At 46.4% G+C, this 25,668-nt stretch overlaps 1 protein-coding gene across 2 annotated transcripts; it reads left to right on the top strand.

The window, feature by feature from the left end:
- Window positions 1–25,121, top strand: LOC120061353 (proline-rich transmembrane protein 3). Of its 2 annotated transcripts, XM_039011111.1 has the most exons (5): window positions 1–236; window positions 16,418–16,561; window positions 16,654–17,303; window positions 17,523–17,816; window positions 22,252–25,121. In XM_039011111.1, the coding sequence occupies exons 3-5, from the start codon at window positions 16,757–16,759 to the stop codon at window positions 24,279–24,281; spliced, it is 2,871 nt and encodes a 956-aa protein (XP_038867039.1). In that variant the 5' UTR covers window positions 1–236; window positions 16,418–16,561; window positions 16,654–16,756; the 3' UTR covers window positions 24,282–25,121. The 2 variants fall into 2 exon arrangements, with proteins under 2 accessions (XP_038867039.1, XP_038867038.1); XM_039011110.1 differs by having other exon boundaries at window positions 16,418–17,303.
- The last annotated feature ends 547 nt before the right edge of the window (window positions 25,122–25,668 follow it).

Below are 25,668 nucleotides of genomic sequence, written 5' to 3' on the forward strand. Positions count from 1 at the left end.
TCCAGTGCTTGCTCCTGCTGGTTTGGTTTATCGTAGAGAGAACTGGTAGCGGTAGTCTAAATCAATATCGACAGAAGACTGACTTTCCGTATTTTAGCCTATAGTTTACGGCTCACCAGAGGTGGAAGCGCGAGACTGGAGGCTGTGGATACGCATTCGTGCCCGCTGCTATATGCCCGAGGCATAATCGGATGCAGACGACGTCATATATCTGAGGACGGGACAAATGAGCGCAGGTAGGTTTTGAATGAAGAAAGGCGAGTATGGGGATAGCCTACATTAAAACTGTATGAACGAAGACGATGCGATAGGCCTGCAGGCTATGAATGATCCATATGTGACCTGTGCGTTTAAATATACCATATTCATATAGCGTTTTTATTATAAATGTATTATACATTTTGGCCTATGGTGCGCTATGTATGCCATATCCTGTCAAGATGAATGAATAAAGTCGAACTTTAAATATTTATGTGGCTGCTGCATGCAGTCGTTTTTATATTGTTGGTAATCTGTGAAAGAGGCAAAGAGCAGGCGGGGACCGTGGGGACACAGGCTGCTGCGGAAATTTTAAACCAGTTGCGAAAATTGGCAGCATCGTCAATTCTGTAGCCTGTCGTATGGAAAGAACGGGTAGGAAAGACGAGCCTCTCTTCCCAATGATGCGATGATACCAGATAAGCTACAACACCAGACTATTCTCTTCACGACGACCTACTCATGTTTAATTACATGACATACCCAGATCCCCAATTTACAATCGGAAAGAGGAGACGGGATCAGTTTGGACACACGCAATGAGGGGATTATTGAGATCTCGATTCTGGACGTGGACTACGATTATTCAAATAGTTTAGGATTCGTTGAAAGAGCAAGCAACACGTTGATGTGCACACAACAAACCCCATTAGTGCTTCTGTGTGTTTTTAGCCTGCTCATTTGAAAGTGCGCCTGAGGTCTGTCCTCAAACTGGCACGCGTGTTGTGTGTTTGTGAGTGTGTTTACGAGGGTTGCCCAACCAAGGCCCGAGGCAGAGGGTAGGCGTATGGGGCCGTTGGATAATCTAGATTCACCTGTTTCTCATCAGGACTTCAACGACAGCCGCAGTTGAATCCAGTTGAGGGAGGGATAGAGGGAGAGAAGGAGGGAGCGAGGGGGGCGTGCCACTGCGAATCTGGATCGTAACGGGCGGCAAACTGCTCCAAAGAGCTACTGGATTGAACACAGAGCCCTGCCAGACCACTTGGATTGCAAAGAGAAACAAAAACACGTCGATCCACCGACTAGAATAACAGAATGTCAACCCCAAGAACAGCATTTTGCTCTGGGAGGATTTACTGCCTACTTTGATACCTACTATTATCTTAGAGAAGGAGGCTTTTAGAAGGGACACGTGCAAACCATACACTCCAGACCACCTTGAAGGTATGGGATATCAAAGCAAATTTTTATGGTTTAATCTGTTAAGAGTTTATCGTTCTGTCAAATGTTAGGCCAGAGTGGGGTGTGAAGCTGGCAGGATAGTGGGAGGGAAATCCTCTCCAGATAGGAAAGTGCACAGGGCAGACAGATCACCCATCAACAGCAGGACAGATAGTAAAGTGCACAGGGCAGACAGATCCCCCATCAACAGCAGGACAGATAGTTCACATATGGGCAATTCCACGGTAAAATAATGATGCTAAGACTTTAAAATTGATGTCAAACAAAAACTAACGATTGAAAATTTAACCAAACCATACAACTGTTACTGTTGAATTGTCCATATCTGACTGACAAAACCTTCAAGAACAAAAAGGCTACCTGACAGAAAACATCACTCACAACCAACCCCAAAACCTACTGACCAAGCACTATGACACACCACAGACAGAACATAGAGCACAGACAGAACATAGAGCACAGACAGAACACAGAGCACAGACAGAACACAGAGCACAGACAGAACATGGACCACAGACAGAGCACAGACAGAACATAGAGCACAGACAGAACACAGAGCACAGACAGAACACAGACCACAGACAGAACATAGAGCACAGACAGAACATAGACCACAGACAGAGCACAGACAGAACATAGAGCACAGACAGAACATAGAGCACAGACAGAACACAGACCACAGACAGAACATAGTGCACAGACAGAACATAGACCACAGACAGAGCACAGACAGAACATAGAGCACAGACAGAACACAGACCACAGACAGAACATAGAGCACAGACAGAACATAGAACACAGACAGAACACAGAGCACAGACAGAACACAGAGCACAGACAGAACATAGAGCACAGACAGAACACAGAGCACAGACAGAACATAGAGCACAGACAGAACACAGAGCACAGACAGAACATAGAGCACAGACAGAACACAGAGCACAGACAGAACACAGAGCAGACAGAACAGAGAGCACAGACAGAACACAGAGCAGACAGAACAGAGAGCACAGACAGAACACAGACAGAACATAGAGCACCGACAGAACATAGAGCACAGACAGAACACAGAGCACAGACAGAACACAGAGCACAGACAGAACATAGAGCACAGACAGAACATAGAGCACAGACTGAACATAGAGCACAGACAGAACACAGAGCAGACAGAACAGAGAGCACAGACAGAACACAGAGCACAGACAGAACACAGGGCAGACAGAACAGAGAGCACAGACAGAACACAGAGCAGACAGAACAGAGAGCACAGACAGGACACAGAGCACAGACAGAACACAGAGCACAGACAGAACATAGAGCACAGACAGAACACAGAGCAGACAGAACAGAGAGCAGACAGAACACAAAGCAGACAGAACACAAAGCACAGACAGAACACAGAGCAGACAGAACACAGAGCAGACAGAACACAGAGCAGACAGAGCACAGACAGAACACAGAGCAGACAGAACACAGAGCAGACAGAACACAGAGCACAGACAGAACACAGAGCACAGACAGAACACAGAGCAGACAGAACACAGAGCACAGACAGAACACAGAGCAGACAGAACACAGAGCAGACAGAGCACAGACAGAACACAGAGCAGACAGAACACAGAGCAGACAGAACACAGAGCACAGACAGAGCACAGAGCAGACAGAACACAGAGCAGACAGAACACAGAGCAGACAGAACACAGAGCACAGACAGAACACAGAGCAGACAGAACATAGAGCACAGACAGAACACAGAGCACAGACAGAACACAGAGCAGACAGAACACAGAGCAGACAGAATAGAGAACAAAAAACTGACAGAAGACTGCAAAGTGTGTAGATCACAGAACTTGTGATCTGACATTATGCTGTGGATAGTGTAACATTCTAACATTCTACAGGGAAAGTGATCCATATGGATGACTCATCAATCAATCAAATGTATTTAGTAAGCCCTTTTTAAATCAGCAGATGTCACCAAGTGCTTATATAGAAACCCAGCCTAGAACTCCAAAGAGCAAGCAATGCAGATGTAGAAGCACAGTGTCTAGGAAAAACTCCTTAGAGAGACAGGAACCTAGGAAGAAACCTAGAGAGGAACCAGGCTCTGAGGGGTGGCCAGTCCTCTTCTGGCTGTGCCGGATGGCGATTATAAGAGTACTTTGGATGGGTAGCCTCCTCAGTATTCCACTACTCTCAGCTCTTATCATCAGTTAAGAGTCTGCCAATCAGGGTGTGTTTTCTGTGTGTGTCTCTGCTCTGTCTGTATTCACATCTGAACTATAGTGTTGGTATTCACAAATGTGTTTTTGGGGTTCCATGATCCTCTGTATGCTCCGCTCATTAGTGTTACAAAGGCAACCCGTATTTGACCTTTGTGTGTCTGTACGTGTGTTCATGCGTGAGTGGGTGTCTAACTGCAGTTAAAATACCTCCCTGTCAGAGTCAATCTTGGCCTTTGAACTGTGGCCTGTCTCAGAAGAAGCAGAACATCAGAGAAGATGTCTGCCTCCGATGTAGTTGGGTGTCCACCTCATCCAGAGGTCAAAACATGAAGGCAGGAGTCAGATGATTGGTTCTGGAGCCACAATAACAAGCCCAACCCAGTGGACCAATGGACACATCTCTAAGGCTTTGTCATGTGACCCTTCTGTGTGGTCCAAGTCACATTGGACAGGGTTATAGCCCCGGACAGAGGGTCAGGGTCAACGACCTTTAGTGCATGGCTGAATAGAGGGTTCATGATGGTGTGTCTATAGGTTTCATGGAGTTCCTTTCACCAGGTATTTATGAACTCATTTTGGAGATAACATATCATGACAGTTATCACAAATACTGCATGTTGTGCTTATCATTGGATCCTTTAAACGCTTAATGTATTTATAACTATATGTTTTCTCATCAAGGTATTGAGACAGAGATAGTGCGCTACAGGTAATCAGAGTTGTTGGGAATAAATGAGTGAGTTAGTGTGTATGTGTGTGTGTCAGAGGAGGGATGGTCTGGTTTGATAGTGATCGGTTTGTTTACATTCCTGCAAGATGGTGGAATCTTAAGGATCATATCGAGCCCCTCTAACCTCCTTTACCCCATACATACATACATACATACATACATACATACATACATACATACATACATACATACATACATACATACATACATACATACATACATACATACCACAAACAAACACACACACACGTCCTCTCACCTCTCCCCTACATGGCACTCTTATAGGCCATACATAGGTACCTTAAGCTGAGGGTAATGCAGTAATACTTTAAAGGTCCACTGCAGCCATTTTTATCTCAATATCAAATCATTTCTGGGTAACAATAAAGTACATTACTGTGATTGTTTCAATTAAAATGGTAAAAAATAAACAAAAATAACTAAATGCAATTTATCAAGCAATAATTTTGCTTGGACTGTCTGGGAGTGGTCTGAGAAAGGGGTCTAATTGGAGGAGCCTAATGGGAGAGATGTGTAACCTAAAAACTAGCTGTTATTGGCAGAGAGGAGGGCTAACTCTTTGTTATTGGTCTATTAACCTAAATCCAAAAACCACAGTGAGCCAAACAAGCTGGAATTTCAAGCAGTTTTTTCAAACAGATCTTACACTGAAAGTGCATTATCATAATTTTCACAATTTCACAGTATTATTCCAACCTCATACTGTGGAATTATATATAAAACACAGGAAAAATCTAGTTTTTGACTGCACTGCCGCTTTAACTGTTCTGTTGGACTTTGGAACCGCTCAGTGTCCCTCCATGGCATATCTCTCTAGAGTGCTCTATTTCTGTCTCTTTCTCTATCTGTTTCTGAGCTATAAACCTCCCCTATTATTCTCACTCTCTCCCTCTCTCTCCGCATGTATGCTATCAGTCCGTTGATCATTATTTCTCTCTTACCTCTCCTCTCTCTCTGCCCCTCTGTTTCCCACTCTCTCGTTCTCCAGATTGAACTTTATTTTTCTGTCTCCTTCTTCCATTCTTTCTGTCATTCTCCACTTCCGGTCTTCCTGTTCTAAGATTCTAACGTAATTCAGTCTGACTATTTAATCCTGTTTATTAGAGGGCCACCTTGACATTCGAGACCCCACAGTCACTCCCATTCACTCACTCACTCTCAGACACACACACATGCTCACACACACACACACATGCAGACACACATGCAGACACACATGCATGAAGGCCAGTATGTCACCGTTCAGACCGTTCAGACTGGTGCTTGCTGGGGAGAACTCAGCGATCACTCTGTCCACAAACAGGATAGTGTCTGTTTCTGGAAATATTCACTCAAATTAAGATGCTCAGACTCTCTGGAATCTGGCAAAAATGTGTGTGTGTGTGCAAGAAGTATAGAGAAAGAGATTGTTTGTGTGAGTGTGTGCGCGTGTGTGTATGTGTGTGTGTGTGTGTGTGTGCGCATGTATGTCGGTCTGGGCAATGTGTGGGTCAAAAGTGGCTATGAAATGTGGTCATTTCAGTTGAATCTGGAACAGAGATTTCTTTCAGAATTGTAGAGGTATTTTGGCTTGCTATGATTATGTGGCTTGGTTTAGGTTCAGTTTAGTTTGAGCTTAAGGAATTAACTTTACAGTTCCTGATATTTGCCTGTGGTTTTTGGAAGCCATTCTTTTTTGGAAATAAGGGTTTGCTTTGCACCTGTTTCATTTTTGCACCTGATATTAGTAGAATCAATAGTATTATCATTAGCAGTCTAGTTACGGTAATAGAAGTGTTACAAACAGAGAGAAGTGTAACTTTACTTGTAGTAGTAGTAGTGATGTCATGCAATATATATCTGTATGTATGGCAATCCTCAGCTTGTTGCATGTTGTTCTACTATATTATATTGTCCTCAGGCCTTCCTGTAGATGAATAGAGACGTTATTGTGAGAGTGACGGCATACCCCCCTCTTCCATTCCATTGCACGCATTTAGTGTTCTTCTGCCTCAAGGGACAGATCTCAGGATATAAATACCCTCCTCCTCCCTGCACCCATTTGCCCTCTACAGATATTCACAGAAAGACACAAGACACTCACAGATGCTGTAGTATTGTGTGTGTGTGAGCGAGAGAGAGGGAGAGAGAGAGAGATTAATGTTGACAGGGATTCAGATAAAGCACCAGGGTGTTTCTCCTCTCTATGAATCCCATTTGGCTAAGGGCCCTCAGAGTGTCTTAAATCAGGACCACCGCCTACGCACACACACTCACACTGGATGAACTGTGATTGCAGTAGTAAGACTACCATCGAGGGGCAATGTTTTTTTGTAGGCCCATTTTTCAACTGTCAGTTTGTTAAAAGTCAACTGCCAGGTTGCTAGTTTTACCCTGTGATAAGGTGAGATGGCTTAGTTCCACTGTGTTCCAGGCTGCCCAGAGTGACATCTTGACACACACCTCATCATAACTTTAGAGACTGTACACACTTCTAGCCCCCTCACAGTTTCTCTATCCCCTCCTGTCTCTGTTACTTTATTTTTCACTCAATCACATACACACAGGCTAATTTGCTATGGTCAAGACATACCAGCATCATTGAGTCAGTTTCCCCTGAAACCGTGTCTCTCTGCCGCCCACATTCTCTGCTTCATTATATCCCTAATGCTCACCTCACCCTCTCCCTCTCTCTCTCTCGTTTATTTTCCTTTCTTTCTCCATACTTTCCACTCCCCCTCTCTGTACCTTCCACTGTCTGCTTCGTTATATAGCTATCCATCACCTTTTTCCATGCATCTCTCCCAACCCTCCTCCCTCTCTCATTTTCTTCTTCTGTTTATCTCTCTATCTTCACTGCCCTATATCTCCTCCCACAGGAGTACAATACAACCATGTTGAAATAACACCACCAGAACGAGGGAAGGGGGTGAAAGGGGGGGGGGGTAAACAGAGTGATTCATCGGAGGTGGATTGGCCAACAGAAGGCTGGAGTCTGGGAGAAAGAGATGGTTGAGTGGGAGAAAGAAAATAAACAGCAAAACTACTGTGACGAGGTGGAGATGGAGACGTATACCTCTTACTTACACTCTCTTTCTCTCTCTCTGTTCCTCTCTTTCTCTGTGCTTCTCTCTCTCACTATCCTGCCCTAAATCCATCAATTTCTCTGTCTTTCTTAGTCTGTTTTCTCAGCTTTGTTTAACATCTATATGGGAGTATTTGAGCATCACATGCTATTAGCAAGATCTCAGTTACAGGGACAATCTGTGATTGCTACATGTGTTTTGTGACTTTTAAATTCATGATATATAGCCATTGATTGTATAACGTGTGCGTGCGCTGGGAGTTGGGAAGCAAGTTCAGGGAGTAAATAATTTAATGAATGAAACATAATATAAAACAAGAAACCACGAACAACGCACAGACATGAAACTGAAACAGAAACAATGACGCCTGGGGAAGGAACCAAAGGGAGTGACATAAATAAGGCAGGTAATCAAGGAGGTGATGGAGTCCAGGTGATTGTCATGAGGCGCTGGTGCGCGTGAAGATTGTGACAGGTGTGCGCAATAATCAGCAGCCTGGTGACCTAGAGGCCGGAGAGGCAGCACACGTGACAGATTCTTGTAGAATATAACTTGTAAAGGCCTCATGAGCTTCGTTCAACTGTTACCCCATCAGAACCCCAATTATGAACTTGTTTTACTCTTTGCTAAATAATGTAATTGTAAACAAACACCATATGGTCAAAATTATAATTTTGATATCATGAATGATTAGTCCTTGCATTTAAATGTTTTTATTTTTTTTAAAGTAACCTTTATTTAACTAGGCAAGTCAGTTAAGAACAAATTATTATTTACAATGACGGCCTACCCCAGCCAAACCCTAACCCAGATGACGCTGGGCCAATTGTGCGCTGTCCTATGGCCGGTTGTGATACAGCCTGGAATCGAACCAAAGTCTGTAGTGATGCCCCTAGCACTGAGATGCAGTGCCTTAGACCGCTGCGCCACTCGGGAGCCCATAGCTCTGTCTTTGAATTTTAGAGTGGTTACATTTCTCCAGCCCTATCCCTCAGCTGTTTACTGAAACAGTGGCGGGGTGGCTTTGTTATTGTTTGAACTGCAGATTGCCCCTTTTAAGATTTAAATTCCTCACATGTACCCATAGATTTTCTCACATATGCTCACTCTCCCATGATGGTGCACACACCTGCACGCGCACACACACACACACACACACACACACACACACACACACACACACACACACACACACACACAGTGTCCTTACACATACTTACTCACGTATGTCACTCCCATAACCACTTCACACATATGTTGTTCATGAGCATAACACACACGTCAGGATTAGCGCACATATGTTTGTTCTCCTACATGTGATTTAAGAGAATGAGGCATTGGTATAGAAGGGGAATTAATGACTCATAAGGAGTAGGATGAGGTTGCCCGAGATACTGATCTGTTTTTTGTTTTCTTCTCTAAGGGTTAACGTTGGGATTTGGTGAGGGTAAGCTGCTCCTAGATCTGTGCCTTTGGGTAGTTTCTCCCTAGTCTGTGAGTTACAGTAACTGGTTGTGTGTGTGGGTAGGGGAGGGGATTTTGAGTTAGCGGATGCCAGAATGAAGGAAGGGGGGTGTTTTTGATAAGACCTGTGGGGTGAGCTATTCTGATCCAGGAGAGCAGCAGGGTGTGCATGCTTTTGTTTCAGCCCAGCTCTAATTTAATACACCTGCTTAAACCCATCCATTAGTTTGATCAGGTGTGTTGGTGCTGTGTTCCACACCCAGATGCCCTTGGTACCAGAGCAGCTCACCCCTGGTCTTATGAAAAACATCCCCCTCAGTCACTACCTCATCCTCTGACTCAATAGCCCACACCTGGTTAAGACAGACAGACATGACGACTGTATGAGGATTAGACAGACTGACGGCTGTTTTACTATGATTGATAGGATTGTGTGATCATGTACTGTAGGAGCAGCCTGTTCACTGTCTTCTACTGCATCACCTTCAGACAATGTTACTGCTGTTGATTCAGACCTGGAGTGAACGCACAGAGAAAAAAGGATAAATAATAGATCAATTATAACACCAGGAATAAATACACAAGGAATAAATACACAATGAGTAACGATAACTTGGCTATATACATGGGGTGCCAGTACCGAGTTGATTTGATATTTTGATGTACAGGGGTACGAGGTAATTGAGATAGATATATATATTATACAGTGCTGTGAAAAAGCATTTGCCCCCTTTCTGATTTTCTCAATTTTTGCATATTTGTGATACTGAATGTTATCAGATCTTAAACCAAAACCTTATATTAGATAAAGGGAACCTGAGTTTACAAATAACAAAATAAATGAATGCTTATTTTATTTATTTAATTAACAAAGTTATGAAACACCCAATTCCCCTGTGTGAAAAAGTAATTGCCCCCTTACACTCAATAACTGATTGTGCCACCTTTAGCTGCAATGACTGCAACCAAATGCTTCCTGTAGTTGTTGATCAGTCTGTCACGTCACTGTGGAGGAATTTTGTCCCACTCTTGCATGCAGAACTGCTTTAACTCAGCGATATTTGTGGGTTTTCAAGCATGAACTGCTCGCTTCAAGTCCTGCCACAACATCTCAATTGGGATTAGGTCTGGACATTGACTAGGCCATTCCAAAACTTCAAATGTTTTACTTTTTAACCATTTTCATGTAGACTTGATTGTGTGTTTTGGATCATTGTCTTGCTTCATGACCCTACTGCACTTCAGCTTCAGCTCACAGACGGATGGCCTGACATTCTCCTGTAGAATTCTCTGATACAGAGCAGAATTCATGGTTCCTTCAATTAAGGCAAGTCGTCCAGGTCCTGAGGCAGCAAAGCATCCCCAAACCATCACACTACCACCACCATGCTTGACCGTTGGTATAAGGTTCTTATTGTGGAATGCAGTGTTTGGTTTTTGCCAGGCATAATGGGACCCTTGTCGTCCACAAAGTCATATTTTTGACATCTGTCCATAGAACATTCTTCCAAGAGTATTGATGATCATCAGGTGCTTCTAGGTGCTTTTTGGCAAACTTGAGTCAACTTTTTGGATGAGATCGGTGCCATTTTGTCGAGCAAAAACTAAACACTGCATTCCGCAAGATGCTCTCAATGTTGCAGCTGTAGATCTTGTTGAGGATTTGAGGGCCCATGGTGAATCTGTTCAGCCTCCTGAGGGGGAAGAGGCATTGCCGTGCCTTCTTCACGACTGTGTTGGTGTGTGTGGACGATGAAAATTCCTTAGTGATGTGGACACCGAGGAACTTGAAGCTCTCGACCCACTCGACTAGTCGATGTGGATGGGTGCATGCTCGGCCCTCCGTTTCCTCTAATCCACGATCAGCTCCTTTGTCTTGCTGACGTTGAGGGAGAGATTGTTGTCCTGGCACCACACTAACAGGTGACTGACCTCCTTCCTATAGGCTGTCTCATTGTCGTCAGTGATCAGGCCAACCACCGTTGTGTTGTCAGCAAACTTAATGATGGTGTTGGAATCATGCGCGGCCACGCAGTCGTGGGTGAACAGGGAGTACAGGAGGGGACTAAGCATGCACCCCTGAGGGGCCCCTGTGTTGAGGGTCAGTGTGTTGGCCCGTCAGGAATTCCAGGATCCAGTTGCAGAGGGAGTTGTTCAGTCCCTTGTGTCCTGAGCTTAGTGATGAGCTTCCAGAGCACTATGGTGTTGAACGCTGAGCTATAGTCAATGAACAGCACTCTCACGTAGGAGTTCCTCTTGTCCAGGTGGTTCAGTTGAACAGAGGATAGTGTTAGTAATATAGGTATAGAGAAACTGTAGAAAGAGGCTGGGAGAAATAAAAAGAGATAGTCCACATATAGAGAGAAGAGAGTTAAAGTGTCAGAGAGAGAAAGAAGAAGCCAATGAGAAAGATAAAAATACAGATAGAGAGATAGTGCTCATCTGCCTTGGAGGAGTGGAACCATCTGTGCTCCTTTGCTCTGATCATTCTGCAGGCTTTCTGCATTATGCAGCTTAAGGTGTGGGCCAAAGTCGGGTCTGTGTGTGTGAGTGTGTGCGTTTGCATGTGTGTGTGTGTGTGTGTGTGTGTGTGTGTGTGTGTGTGTGTGTGTGTGTGTGTGTGTGTGTGTGTGTGTGTGTGTGTGTGTGTGTGTGTGTGTGTGTGTGTTTGCGTGCATGTGTGTGCGTGTGTGTGTGTGTGTGCGTGCAGTACGTGTGGGTCAATGACTCACTGTAACTATACACGACACCACACCCCTCTGTGTGCGTGCTGCTGTCGTGCCGCTTGGACCTCTGGGAGAATTCAGTGACATGCCCTCTGAGTCAGCACAGCAGAACAGCTATAAACACCCCTCTACATAGGCACACACACACACACACACACACACACACACACACACACACACACACACACACACACACACACACACACACACACACACACACACACACACACACACACACACACACACACACACACACACACACACACATGCTATACAAAAACTCAATAAAGAAAGAGAGAGATTCACACAAAGACCATATCTATGAACCCAAGTACGCCAGAGAGATACTAACATATCCCTATACCTCTGATGCTGTATTGACCCCAGATGGCAATGGGCATGCAGGCAGCTCAGACGGCGCTGGGCAGACGAGCAGTGCAGGCGGCGTAGGGCAGACGAGCAGTGCAGGTGGCGTAGGGCAGACGGCCGACTCTGACCTGCTGAGGCGCACAGTAGGCCTGGTGCGTGGTGCCGGAACTGGTGGTACCGGACTGGAGACACGCACCTCAAGGCTAGTGCGGGGAGCAGGAACAGGGCACACTGGACTCTGGATGCGCACTATAGGCCTGGTGCGTGGTACCGGCACTGGTGGTACCGGGCTGAGGGCACGCACCTCAGGGCGAGTGCGGGGATAAGGAACAGTGCGTACAGGGCTTTGGAGACGCACAGGAGGCTTGGTGCGTGGTGCCGGAACTGGTGGTACCGGGCTGGAGACACGCACCATAGGGAGAGTGCGTGGAGGAGGAACAGGGCTCTGGAGACGCACTGGAAGCCTGGTGCGAGGTGTAGGCACTGGTGGTACTGGGCTGGGGCGGGAAGGTGGCGCCGGATATACCGGACCGTGCAGGCGTACTGGCTCCCTTGAGCACTGAGCCTGCCCAACCTTACCTGGTTGAATGCTCCCCGTAGCCCGACCAATGCGGGGAGGTGGAATAACCCGCACTGGGCTGTGTAGGCGAACCGGGGACACCATTCGTAAGGCTGGTGCCATGTACACCGGCCCGAGGAGACGTACTGGAGGCCAGATATGTTGAGCCGGCTTCATGGCACTTGGCTCAATGCTCAATCTAGCCCGTGCGGGGAGGTGGAATAACCCGCACCGGGCTATGCACACGTACAGGAGACACCGTGCGCTCTTCCGCATAACACGGTGTCTGCCCGTACTCCCGCTCTCCACGGTAAGCATGGGAAGTGGGCGCAGGTTTCCTACCTGCCTTTGCCACACTACCCTTTAGCCCCCCCCCCCCCAAGAAATTTTTGGGATTTCTTCTCGGGTTTCCGTGCTAGCCGCGTACCTTCATAACGCCAGTTCCTCTCTCCGGTTGCCTCTGCTCTCCTAGCTGCTTCCAGCTGTTCCCATGGGAGGCGATCCTTTCCAACATTAGCCCAGGGTCCTTTACCGTTCATAATTTCCTCCCATGACCATTCCTCCTGGTACCGCTGCTGCTGTCGCTGCTGCCCGTTGCCACGCTGCTTGGTCCGGGTTAGGTGGGTGATTCTGTCGCGGCTTTCTTCCTGGGATGAAGGAGAGGACCAAAATGCAGCGCGGCTAGTGTTCAACATGATTTAATAAAGAATAATTTAGAACACTACAAACAACAAAACAAGAAATGTGAAAACCGAAACAGTCCTAACTGGTGCAGAACACAAAGACAGAAGACAATCACCCACAAAATCCCAACACAAAACAAGCCTCCTGTATATGATTCTCAATCAGGGACAACGATTGACAGCTGCCTCTGATTGAGAACCATATTAGGCTGGACACAGAAACAGACAAACTAGACACACAACATAGAATTCCCATCCAGCTCACGTCCTGACCAACACTAAACAAGCAAAACACATAAGAACTCTGGTCAGGACGTTACAATATAGGACTCGTTTTTACTGCGGATATAGATACTTTTGTACCTGTTTCCTCCAGCATCTTCACAAGGTCCTTTGCTGTTGTTCTGGCATTGATTTGCACTTTTCGCACCAAAGTATGTTCATCTCTAGAAGACAGAACGCGTCTCCTTCCTGAGCGGTATGACAGCTGCGTGGTCCCATAGTGTTTATACTTGCGTACGGTTGTTTGTACAGATGAACATGGTGCCTTCAGGTGTTTGGAAATTGCTCCCAAGGATGAACCAGACTTGTGGAGGTACACAATTTTTTTTCTGAGGTCTTGGCTGATTTCTTTTGATTTTCCCATAATGTCAAGCAAAGAGGCACTGAGTTTGAAGGTAGGCCTTGAAATACATCCACAGGTACACCTCCAATTGACTCAAATTATGTCAATTAGCCTATCAGAAGCTTCTAAAGCCATGACATAATTTTCTGGAATTTTCCAAGCTGTTTAAAGGCACAGCCAACTTAGTGTATGTAAACTTCTGACCCACTGGAATTGTGATACGGTGAATTATAAGTGAAATAATCTGTCTGTAAACAATTGTTGGAAAAATTACTTGTGTCATGCACAAAGTAGATGTCCTAACAAACTATAGTTTGTTAACAAGAACTTTGTGGAGTGGTTGAAAAACGAGTTTTAATGACTCCAATCTAAGTGTATGTATTCTTCCGACTTCAACTGTATATATATACCAGACTCAGACATTGCTCGCACTAATATTTCTATATTTCTTAATTCCATTCTCTTACTTTTAGGTTTGTGTGTATTGTTGTGTGTTTAAGTGATAATGCCAAAGAAGCCTGTGTTTGGAGGATATATTTGGAGGGCTACCAACATATTCAAATAATGATTTCATCCTTCCACAAGATATAGTCTCGACACAAATCTAGGGTTGCTACCCAAGCCGGCTGGTCGTTCGTTCTACCAGTTTGGTTGCTAGAGACGCGACCCAGTCGTTCAGTCTTTTTGTTCTGTATTTATGGATGCAACCCAGTCGTTCGTTCTAAATCAAATCAAATGTATTTATATAGCCCTTCTTACATCAGCTGATATCTCAAAGTGCTGTACAGAAACCCAGCTTAAAACCCCAAACAGCAAGCAATGCAGGTGTAGAAGCACGGTGGCAAGGAAAAACTCCCTAGAAAGGCCAAAACCTAGGAAGAAACCTAGAGAGGAACCAGGCTATGAGGGGTGGCCAGTCCTCTTCTGGCTGTGCCGGGTGGAGATTATAACAGAACATGGCCAAGATGTTCAAATGTTCATAAATTACCAGCATGGTCAAATAATAACCTGTGCAACAATGTATCATTTTACAAATGCGATCTCTCCCATTCCAGTAGGCTAGCTAACCCAAGAATGAACGTGAAACTAATAATTCACCATTGAAACCGTAAACACTCTGAATTCCATTCATTCATTAAACAGCGCAGTGCGGCCTATGTATGGCTATTGGATATTTATTAAATCATTGTTCATTGAAGTTCTTGTCTCATCATCATTGAATCTCTTCTAGCTAGCTACATGCCAATGATTTGTTTAGCATAGCAACGTCAAATTAATAGAATGATTAGAATTAACGACTGGGTCAAAACGTGAGAAAAGGACTAAGGACCAGACCGCTTGGGTAGCAACTTCAGAATGCAAAAGGTATCTGATTTGGCCTGGAGGCAAGGGAAATAATGGCTATGAGTGGCAATCGGTGTGAGAGTTCACTCAAGAGTTATTGGCAGACCCTAACATGAAGAACAGAAAGCTCTAGAGTGCCATTTTTGATTCTCCGCCAAAGAAGAGGCAAGCACTGACTGTCACCAACCAGCGCCAGGACCATGGACAGTTCTTCCACTTGTGTGCCATAAATTGAAACGTCGCTATTACTATCACCAACTGGCTTGGTTAGCTCGGGCTCGCCAACCATAATAGGTGTTGCCTATGTAGGCCTATTGGATATTTATTAAATCGTTATTTATTGAGGTTCTTGTCTCTCACCATCATTGAATCTCTGCTAGCTACATGCCATTGATTTGTTTAGCATAGCAACGTTGAATGAATAGAATTATTAGAATTAACAACTGGGTCAAAACATGAGAAAATAACTAAGAACCAGCCTGCTTGGATAGCAACTTCAGAATAAAAAAAACAAATGTACTCATAATATCAAGTTTATTTTATATAGCCCTTCGTACATCAGCTAATATCTTGAAGTGCTGTACAGAAACCCAGCCTAAAACCCCAAACAGCAAGCAATGCAGGTGTAGAAGCACGGCGGCTAGGAAAAACTCCCTAGAAAGGCCAAAACCTAGGAAGAAACCTAGAGAGGAACCAGGCTATGAGGGGTGGCCAGTCCTCTTCTGGCTGTGCCTGGTGGAGATTATAACAGAACATGGCCAAGATGTTCAAATGTTCATAAATGACGAGCATGGTCAAATAATAATCAGGAGTAAATGTCAGTTGGCTTTTCATAGCCGATCATTAAGAGTATCTCTACCGCTCCTGCGGTCTCTAGAGAGTTGAAAACAGCAGGTCTGGGACATTTTTTTTTAAATGTCATTAATATTTGTATAAATATGTTGGCAACCATTTTATAAAAGCAATAATGCTTTCAAACCCATTAATTTTTGTGTGACAACTCCCTCCAAGGGCTGTATCCCGGCCCTTGGCTTCGCCTCGGGCCTCAGAACAACCTTCTTCGGGAGTGGGCACAAGATAATTCCCAGGTTCTCAGGAATTATTGCTTAAATATTCACTGAGTGAACCTCATCCATATCTCTCTGTTCTCTCTGTGTCTACAGAGCTCAGTAAGAGGATGGTGTGACAGACGGACAAACAGACGGACCGTATAAATCATCACCCTCAACAGCCAGACCATGGCCACTGTATCCCTCCTCCTCACCCTCACCTTCCTCCTCTGCTCTCTCCATCCCTCTACCAGCCAGGTGATTGTAAGCTCCTCCTCCTTATCCTCCTCTCTTCCAGACCCTGTCATCAGTACATCCCTCAAACCCAGCTTTCCCTCCTCTCGTCCCAGAGGCCAGAGCGATGTGCCAGTCAGAGTCAACAACAGAGATTGGCCCACAGAGAGAGCAGGTGGGGGGCAGGTGGGCTCTGAACTGGGGCAGGTTGGGGAGGAAATGGGCACTAGAACTACAGACCAAAGTCAACCCCTTTCCCCTTCTCAGAAACTCAACATTGGATCAACCCAAAGCCAGTTTACTTCTGTTGAGGCTTGGACAGGTACTATGGTAACCGCAGAGCCAAGTGGAGTTTCATCTGCAAAGGGACCAACGGCTCTCCCACCCACCAAATCCTCAGGTGATGAACGATTAACATCAAGGGGCAGGACTTCTGATGGACCAATCATACCGGAGGATTTGGATGACTGGCTGGCAACTGGATCAGGAAGTGAAATTGTCCCTACAGTGATTGTGAAGGAGGAGTCACTGGTTGCGTTGACTACACATATGCCACAGTTCCGGCCACAGGCTCAGACAGAGTTCAGCAGAGGTCTGGTGTCCAATATGGCCGAAGCTCAGACTACCCCGACGGTCAGCCTCACTGTTCAACCCCGCCTCTCTGGGCTGACAATAGCCAATAGGATCCTCTCCACACAGTCACCTGACAGAGTGACAGCCATACCTGTGGTGACACAGCCAGCCTTCATTGGAGGAGTAGTTACAGGTGAGTAACTAAAGGGTAGCTAATATGATGTTTATGAGGAATATGTTTCAACCTATGAGTGGTGGAGTAATATGCCTTCATCCACAACTGGAGCTTGAGTACTACGCTTTAACCACTGAGTTCTTTATCATGTTGTTATAACTCTTAAGTAGTATTTGAGTGACATTAGTGTTGTTGTCAGCAGAGAGGCTGCTTCATGTCTTTTGACTCTTTCTTCAGGTAATATATCAGATAATGCCACTACGCCAACAGACAGACCAATAGCAGGACAGACCCCCACTGTGACATCACCATTACCCAGACCCATCACCCCTGGATCCACCAATCAACAGCCACATTCTGTGACGCCTCAAGGAACCACAACACTAGGAGTGACCACCACAACTACAACCAATAAGACGGCAACAAAAGCAGAACCCAGAAGTACTTCCTCAAGCACAACCAATCAACCGAAAAAGGCAACTGAACCAGAAAGAACTACAACAAGTACCACCAAACAGTCGACCAAGACAGGTAGAGAGAGGAGGATTTGGGGTGTTGTAGTTTCCTGGGTGGAAAACAATGGCAGCTGTGACTGCGCCTAAGTTTCCTTTTCCTGTGAGGATTTAAAGTGGAATTATTTATGCAGCTGGAGTTTTTCCTGGAAGTCCCTGGAACAGGCTCAAAGGAGGGAAGAGGCAGAGACAGAGTGGGCGAGAGAGGGCGGGATGGAAAGTGGAGGAGAAGGTGTGCAGGGTAGACTCAGGCAGGAAAATATGCACAGGAGTAGAGAAAATGAGAGATGGACAGAGAGAAGAGGATAGAAACAATGTAGAGTAGAGGAAAAAAGAAAACGAGAAAGAGATAAAAGATGAAAGAGTGACGCTGAGAGTTTGAACGATAGAAGGCAATAGGGAGGACAGAGAAGAGTAAGGAGGTTGTGAGTGAAAGAGAAAGTGAGGCAGGAGGAGAGGTGGGGCAGAGAAAGTACACAGGATGAATAATGTAAACCAGATGGATGTAGAGAGTGATGGAGGAAGGAGAGAAGTGGGAGAGAGGGAAAGCAGACAGAGAAGGAAAAGCGTCACATGGGGTATATGAATCGGTCACTTAGATACCATCGGGAGTCGGTCTCTTAGATACCATCGGGAGTCGGTCACTTAGATACCATCGGGAGTCGGTCACTTAGATACCATCGGGAGTCGGTCACTTAGATACCATCGGGAGTCGGTCACTTAGATACCATCGGGAGTCGGTCACTTAGATACCATCGGGAGTCGGTCTCTTAGATACCATCGGGAGTCGGTCACTTAGATACCATCGGGAGTCGGTCACTTAGATACCATCGGGAGTCGGTCACTTAGATACCATCGGGAGTCGGTCACTTAGATACCATCGGGAGTCGGTCACTTAGATACCATCGGGAGTCGGTCACTTAGATACCATCGGGAGTCGGTCACTTAGATACCATCGGGAGTCGGTCTCTTAGATACCATCGGGACAAACATTTGAGCCACGTTTAAACAACCCTCCATTTGGTCTGCCAGGGGTGTACTGAAACTGAATGATTTTGTGTGTATTGGCAAGTGTGTTGATCTCGTTAGTGTGTCAGGACACGTGCGTGCGTGTGTGTGTGTGTGCAACACTTGGGTTTGTGTGTTACAGGGTGGGGACGTCCAAGTGCCTCCAGCTGTGAAATGTGATCAGCACATCTGGGACGTGTCTGAGTCCTGCTGCTTAGGGAGTGTAGTTTGGAGAAGGAAGTTACACACATGTGAGAGGGTGTGTGAGTGTGTGTTTGCGCATGTGTGACCATTTGTGTGTGTGCTTTTTCCTGAGTAGGTGTGAGAGTCAACGTATGTACGTGCCTCAAATATTGTGTTTGATAGACGAGAGAGAGAGAGAGAGAGAGCGAGAGAGAGAGAGAGACACACTGTATTTGGCAATGTTAACATATGTTTCCCGTGCCAATAAAGCTTTTAAATTGAAAATTTAAATTGAATTGAAAGAGAGTGAGAGAGAGAGAGAGAGAGAGAGAAAGAGTAGAGAGTGAGAAAAAGAGAGAGTGCTTTGGAGAGAGAGAGAAAGAGAGAGACAAAAAGAGAGAGCCAGGACGTGTAACACATGTTGGAGTCAGCCATCAGTCAGTCAGTCAGTGTGTCAGGTTTATGGTGTGTTCTTCAGGGTGAGTTAGGAGCTCAAAGAGCTCTGAGTGTTCTCTGTCAAACTTTTACTTCAGATGATTCTGTTCCACAATGGATCACCATTCATTTCTTTCTCCAAGTGTGTGTGTGTGTGTGTGTGTGTGTGTGTGTGTGTGTGTGTGTGTGTGTGTGTGTGTGTGTGTGTGTGTGTGTGTGTGTGTGTGTGTGTGTGTGTGTGTGTGTGCTTGTCTTTAAAGAGGGTTGGGGGAGACAGAGAGAATGTACGGTTACAAATTGTCTGGGATTAATGTTTAACCAAACCCAATACATTTCCAGTTTGGACAGTATAAGTTGTGGTATGTTATAGTAGTTCACCCTCTCAGTGTTATCTTAGTGCTAAAGCTCTGGCTGTTGGAGGTGATGAATGGGATTGTGATTGGAGTGTTGTTGGATTTAAGGTGGAGCACTCTGGGATCTTTGTTCATTTGATTGTTTTGCCTTGAAATGCAGAAAGTGTGTGTGTGTGTGTGTGTGTGTGTGTGTGTGTGTGTGTGTGTGTGTGTGTGTGTGTGTGTGTGTGTGTGTGTGTGTGTGTGTGTGTGTGTGTGTGTGTGTGTGTGTGTGTGTGTGTGTGTGTGTGTGTGTGTGTGTGTGTGTAAGAGAGAGTGAGATTGATTGACAGAGAAGGGAGGGGGAACAGTCATATGTAGATAACTGATTTATTCCACGTGACAGGTCTTTGATGGTCTCAGTATGTGTCATGTGCTTCATGCAGTTTTCCATTCCCACAGATATATTAATTTACTATATGTTTTTAATATTATGTAAAGAGATGTTCTCATCAATTACATCATCTAGTAGTGAGCAGTAAGCTCCAATTAAAATACATTATATAAATGGCTGATGACTCAGCCCTCCTTACCAGCTTAATGTCACTCTGAGTTTGTGTAGTGTGTGTATGTCTTTACCTCAAGATACCTCCAACTAATTGTGCGGTGTGTGTGTGCGAGCGTCTGACATGCGAGTGTGTGTGATACGCGCACCACTTTGATGCGTGTTATCTAATCTGTGCTCCAGACTCTACCTGTGGAGAGGAGAAGACACTCTGTATCCAGGTTAAGTCGGTAGGCCCCATGCTGGGCCCTGCTGGGAGGTGCCTTATGTAAGAGCTGACGACTGTCAACAAACACCTACTATCTACCCTCCACACACATACACTACATGACCAAAAGTATGTGGGCACCTGCTCTTAGAACATCTTATTCCAAAATCATGGGCATTAATATGGAGTTGGTCCCCCCTTTGCTGCTATAACAGCCTCCACTATTCTGGGAAGGCTTTCCACTAGATGTTGGAACATTGCTACGGGGACGCAGTTAGCATTAAAATTTATACCAAACGTGTTCAATGGGGTTGAAGTCAGGGCTCTGCGCAGGCCAGTCAAGTTCTTCCACACCGATTTCGACAAACCATTTCTTTATGGACCTTGCTTTGTGCACAGGAAGCATTGTCATTCTGAAACAGGAAAGGGCCTTCCCAAACTGTTGTCACAAAGTTGGACGCACAGAATTGTCTAGAATGTCATTATATGCTGTAGCGTTAAGATTTCCCTTCACTGGAACGAAGGGGTCTAGCCCGAACCATGAAAAATAGCCCCAGAACATTATTCCTCCTCCACCAAACTTTACAGTCGGTACTGTACATTGGGGCATCCACTAAACCCAGCTTTGTCTGTTGGACTGCCAGATGGTTAAGCGTGATTCATCACTCCAGAGAACGCGTTTCCACTGCTCCAGAGTCCAATGGCGGTGAGGTTTACACCACTCCAGCCGACGCTTGGCATTGCGAATGATGATCTTAGGCTTGTGTGCGGCTGCTTGGCCATGAAGCTCCTGACTAACAGTTATTTTGCTGAACTTGCTTCCAGAGGCAGTTTGGAACTCGGTAGTGAGTGTTGCAACCCAGGACAGAGGATTTTTAAGCTCTATGCCTTTCAGCGCTTGTTCTATGAGCTTTTGTGGCCTACCACTTCACGGCTGAGCCGTTGTTGCTCCTAGCCGTTTCCACTTCACAATAACACAATTTAAAGTTGACCAGGGCAGCTCTAGCAGGGCAGACATTTGACGAACTGACTTGTTGGAAAGGTGGCAGCCTATGACTTTGCCATGTTGAAAGTCACTGAGCTCTTCAGTAAGGCCATTCTACTGCCAATGTTTGTCTATGGAGATCGCTGGAGATTGCATTGCTGTGTGCTCGATTTATTTTATACACCTGTCAGCAACAAGTGTTGCTGAAATAGCCGAATCCACTCATTTGAAGGGGTGTTCACATACTTTTGTATATGAAGTGTATATCGACATATTATCTACCTGCCACAAACACTATCGGGTGAAGAGGAGGAGCAAAGGGAGTGATAACAAGAGAGAGAGACATACTTTACTATTTGGAATGTAGGTGAGACTTGTGTGGGGTTGAGAGAGGTAAACTATTTCACAATTGCTCGATGTGATTTTTGCCCTCATTGGAGAAAAAAAACTGTTGAGTTGTCCTTTGGCCTGGTATGAGAATAGAAGGTCAAAATAATCAACTCCCTTTGGGTTATTTGCTGCCTTGTGGAAGAGAACCTGCTGCGCTCTCAATACACTTCTCATAGGAAATTAGCCTCCTGTAGTGGGTTAGATTTTCCACTGTATGTGTCAACTCGTTATAGCTAGGTTCTGCTCTTAAAGAAAATGTTTTTTTATTATTAGTGTCAATCATTCCAGTCAGATGTTTTGGGAAAGTTCAATATGATTCATTAACATAATTTCTCTCTCTGCCTCCAGGGACGACCCCTCTCCTCATCACTCCTACTCTACAGATTGTCAGAGGGCGGTACGTTCCCAAAAATGACAGCCGCCTAGCACAGAGGAACCACTCCATCCCCGTGGGCCGCCCTCGCCTCCCCCCATCCTTCACTCCTTCCCCCCCTCCTTCCCCCCCTCCCAGCTCCTTCCCCTCCCCCAACGGCACCTCTCTGCTGTGGGATGACCTGAGCAGGACGCTGTCCTTCGCCTGGGAGCTCCATGTCTACGGCTCGGCTGGCCTCTTCCTGCTCCTCCTGGCTGGAGCCGCCCTGGGCCTGGCCCTATCCCCCAGCATGCACTGCCCTCACCGTGGTGCCCTGACCCTGGCTAATGCCCTCCTCCTCCTGGTGGGCGCAGCAAGAGCAGCCCTGTTCATGATTGACCCCTACGGAACAAGGAAGATTCTTCCCCGGCCTGCGGTGACTGCTCTCTATAACCTCCCTCTGCCGTTACTGGTGTGGGCGCAGGCTGCCCTGGCTCTGCTGGCCATGAAGGGGACAGGAGTGAGTCTGTTGCCCTCTGCTCTGGAGCGCCCTCCTCTGGTAGCTGTATTGGCTGTGTTACAGTGCACCCTGCTTCTGGCTGCTGACCTGCTCTCCCCAGCCCTGTCCCCAGCCGTGCCTGTCACCCTGCAGTCCCTATCTCTCTGCTGGGGCTTGGCTCTCTGTCTGGGCTACCTGTGCTACGTCTTCCCCCGCCTCCGCCATCCCACTGCCCAGCCACCTGTCCTAGAGGAGGGGAGGGCAGTTAAAGCCTGGCCGGGGCGTAAGAGGGCAGGGTTGGTGCTGGGTCGTGTGCTGGCAGTGTGTGCCCTCCTGGGGGTGCTGTGCTGTGGCCTCCATGTCCACTCCACCCTGTGGCTATACGGGATGTTGGGGGACTGGAGGCGCTTCTGCTGGGGCTGGTGGCTGGTGCACTTCTGGGCCCGACTGTTGGAGCTGGCCTGGGCCTTTTCTCTCCTCCTATTGGGATCCTGGGTGTTCTGGAGGCCCCGGGGGGCCCGAGACAGAGGAGATGGGGGAGCAGGGGAGGGCAGGGCGGGAGGAGAGCTCCCCTCCCCTGGACAGTCCTCTGGGTCGACACACAAACACACCTGCTGGGCCAAGATAGTCCAGAGCCTGACAGGAAAGCCCTGTGGGAAGTCAGAAAGTAACGGGGTGGGAGGATCAGTAGGAGGAGGGGCAGGGGAGCTGCCTAATAACTGGGCGGGGCAGGAACGCTCGGGGGCAGACATCAGTAAGAGCCTGATCAGAAACCGTGAGGCTCCGCCCTCACAGCCGCGCTGTGTCAAGGACAGCAACCGAGGCCGCAACCAGAGGGGCAGGTCTGCAGAAAGGGATATGTCTGACGGGTCCACAGGGTCACTGCTGCGGCTGCAGCCGTTAGGCCGGCCACTACAGCACTCTCAGAGCGGCAGCCTGGAGCAGGAGAAAGAGTCAGGGGTGTCTCTGTATGATTTTGACCTGCGACCCCCCTCCCCCATCGACCTGGGCCGCAGCATCGATGAGGCCCTGCACCGTGAGCACCTCCTCCATGGGGGCAGCTTGTTCCAGCCCCTGTGTGCCCCCTCACCCACTCCTTCACCGGACTCAGCTGTCAGCCAGGGGGGGCCCTGGCTCCGCAGGAACAGTGACCCCCAGATCTCTGACAGCAGCGAGGACCGCTCAGCCCGTACAGAGTTCTCCGTGCCACTGGGGGGTAGTGTGCTCAGCAGTGTTCCCAGCAGGCAGGTCACTGCTCCTCCCACGCCCTCTCACCAGGGGCATCGCTGGGCCGGGGATGGGGGGGTCAGTGTCCCCTCCTCAGTGTCCTGTCCCGTTTCCCTGCGCCCCTCTAGAACCTCCACGGGACATCTCGGGAACGAGGGAGGAGACAACACGAGGCCGTTCCTCACCCCAGACTCTGAGACACAGAGTGGGAGGGCAGGCAGGGAGGATGGGAAGAGCTACCTGGAGGTCAACAGGCAGGATGACTCGGCCAGCGTCAGCAGTGAGATTATTAACCTCTGAACCCTCAACTCCAACCCAGGACATCTGGACCAATGACCAAGCCCCAAACAAAACCATCAAGAACCAAACTTACGTAATACCTTAACTCTTAGGTGATAACTTTAACTATATCTTGTCAACTAGATAGACTTTATCATAAACATTGACTCAACTACATTCAGACTGCCATGTGAATCATGGACAGAGGACTTATTTTAAGAAACTGAGGGAAAATACAGAAAAGCTTCCCTTGACTAAAACAGTTGTCTTATCTAAAACTAAAACATTATCCAGTGTTTGCTCTAAATCAGAGTGGTTCAAAGGCTGCTAACCGGAATCAGATTCTGCGGCATAGAGCACAGGTTCAAACAACAGAACACACACACACTCATGCCTACAGATACACACCTGTGTACCTTTGACTAACTCGCTACATTTCAAGCATCACCTACTGCAGGGCATACATTCACTCTTTGTAACACTTCTGTTTAAGGTGTCTTGAGAGAACAGAGGAATGGGCACAGGATTCATATTGATGACAACCCAGGGATTCCTTAAAATATCTATTGGTCATCCCTACAATTCCCTCTGAGGATCCATTGCTTAGATACCATGTTTTATGGATGTATGTCAAATATGAACGTGGTAGCTCCTACTTTTATGAAAGCCATTGTGCTCCCTGTGAAAATGTCTTTATATGAATTTATTGACTTTGTTTGCGTTGATAGTATTAATCTGCTGTCCTTGATATTTCAACTTGATGCATACATGCGTTAATGTGTTTTTAGGATATGTGCCATAAACATTGATCATGTCGGTGGTTGTTTTGATGTTATGCTTCAAAATACATTAATAACGCATTACCTGACTGACAATGGTGTCTTTCCGTAGTTCCTCTTGCAGGAAAGTAGCGTAGAAGTCCACACTCCAAAAACATAGGATTGCTAGTTATCGGCTCATAATTGAGTTGCTGTTTCAGTACAGTCTGCCGTGTATGTAAATGTGATGTTTATTACATAAGGAAAGCAACCTCCTAGAGATACTACTGCAGAAAGAAAGTTGACCTGTGTAGCTGTGGCTGATGCCTGGAGCTCTAGCTAAAATAGTTCCTGCTAAAACTAGACATTCTAAGACATTTTTGTTTGAACGTGACGCTGGTACATTTCGCCTGCTGATTCTGGTACATTCTATCATCACGGCCCGTCAAAGGATATGACTTCATTTTAACATTCAATAATACTGGCAACAGTGTAAACATACCCACAACATTTAATCAGTTGCAGCATATCAGTGTATACCGTAGACTTGAGTTATTTTTAGCTGTACTCATTGCTCCACACAGTTAAGCTGTGTTGCATTACACAACGCTGACCTACTGTGAAGCACAACGCTCTTGTACTATAGTAGT

The sequence above is a fragment of the Salvelinus namaycush genome, chromosome 16 (assembly GCF_016432855.1).
Source record: "Salvelinus namaycush isolate Seneca chromosome 16, SaNama_1.0, whole genome shotgun sequence".
NCBI lineage: Eukaryota > Metazoa > Chordata > Actinopteri > Salmoniformes > Salmonidae > Salvelinus > Salvelinus namaycush.

What these genes read in the sequence shown, in the direction of transcription:
- LOC120061353 (XM_039011110.1), top strand. Translation starts at nt 16,493, where the DNA reads ATGGCCACTGTATCCCTCCTCCTCACCCTCACCTTCCTCCTCTGCTCT. An exon ending in CATTGGAGGAGTAGTTACAG is followed by an intron (nt 17,304 to 17,522) that starts GTGAGTAACTAA and finishes CTCTTTCTTCAG; the next exon opens with GTAATATATCAGATAATGCC. An exon ending in CAAACAGTCGACCAAGACAG is followed by an intron (nt 17,817 to 22,251) that starts GTAGAGAGAGGA and finishes CTCTGCCTCCAG; the next exon opens with GGACGACCCCTCTCCTCATC.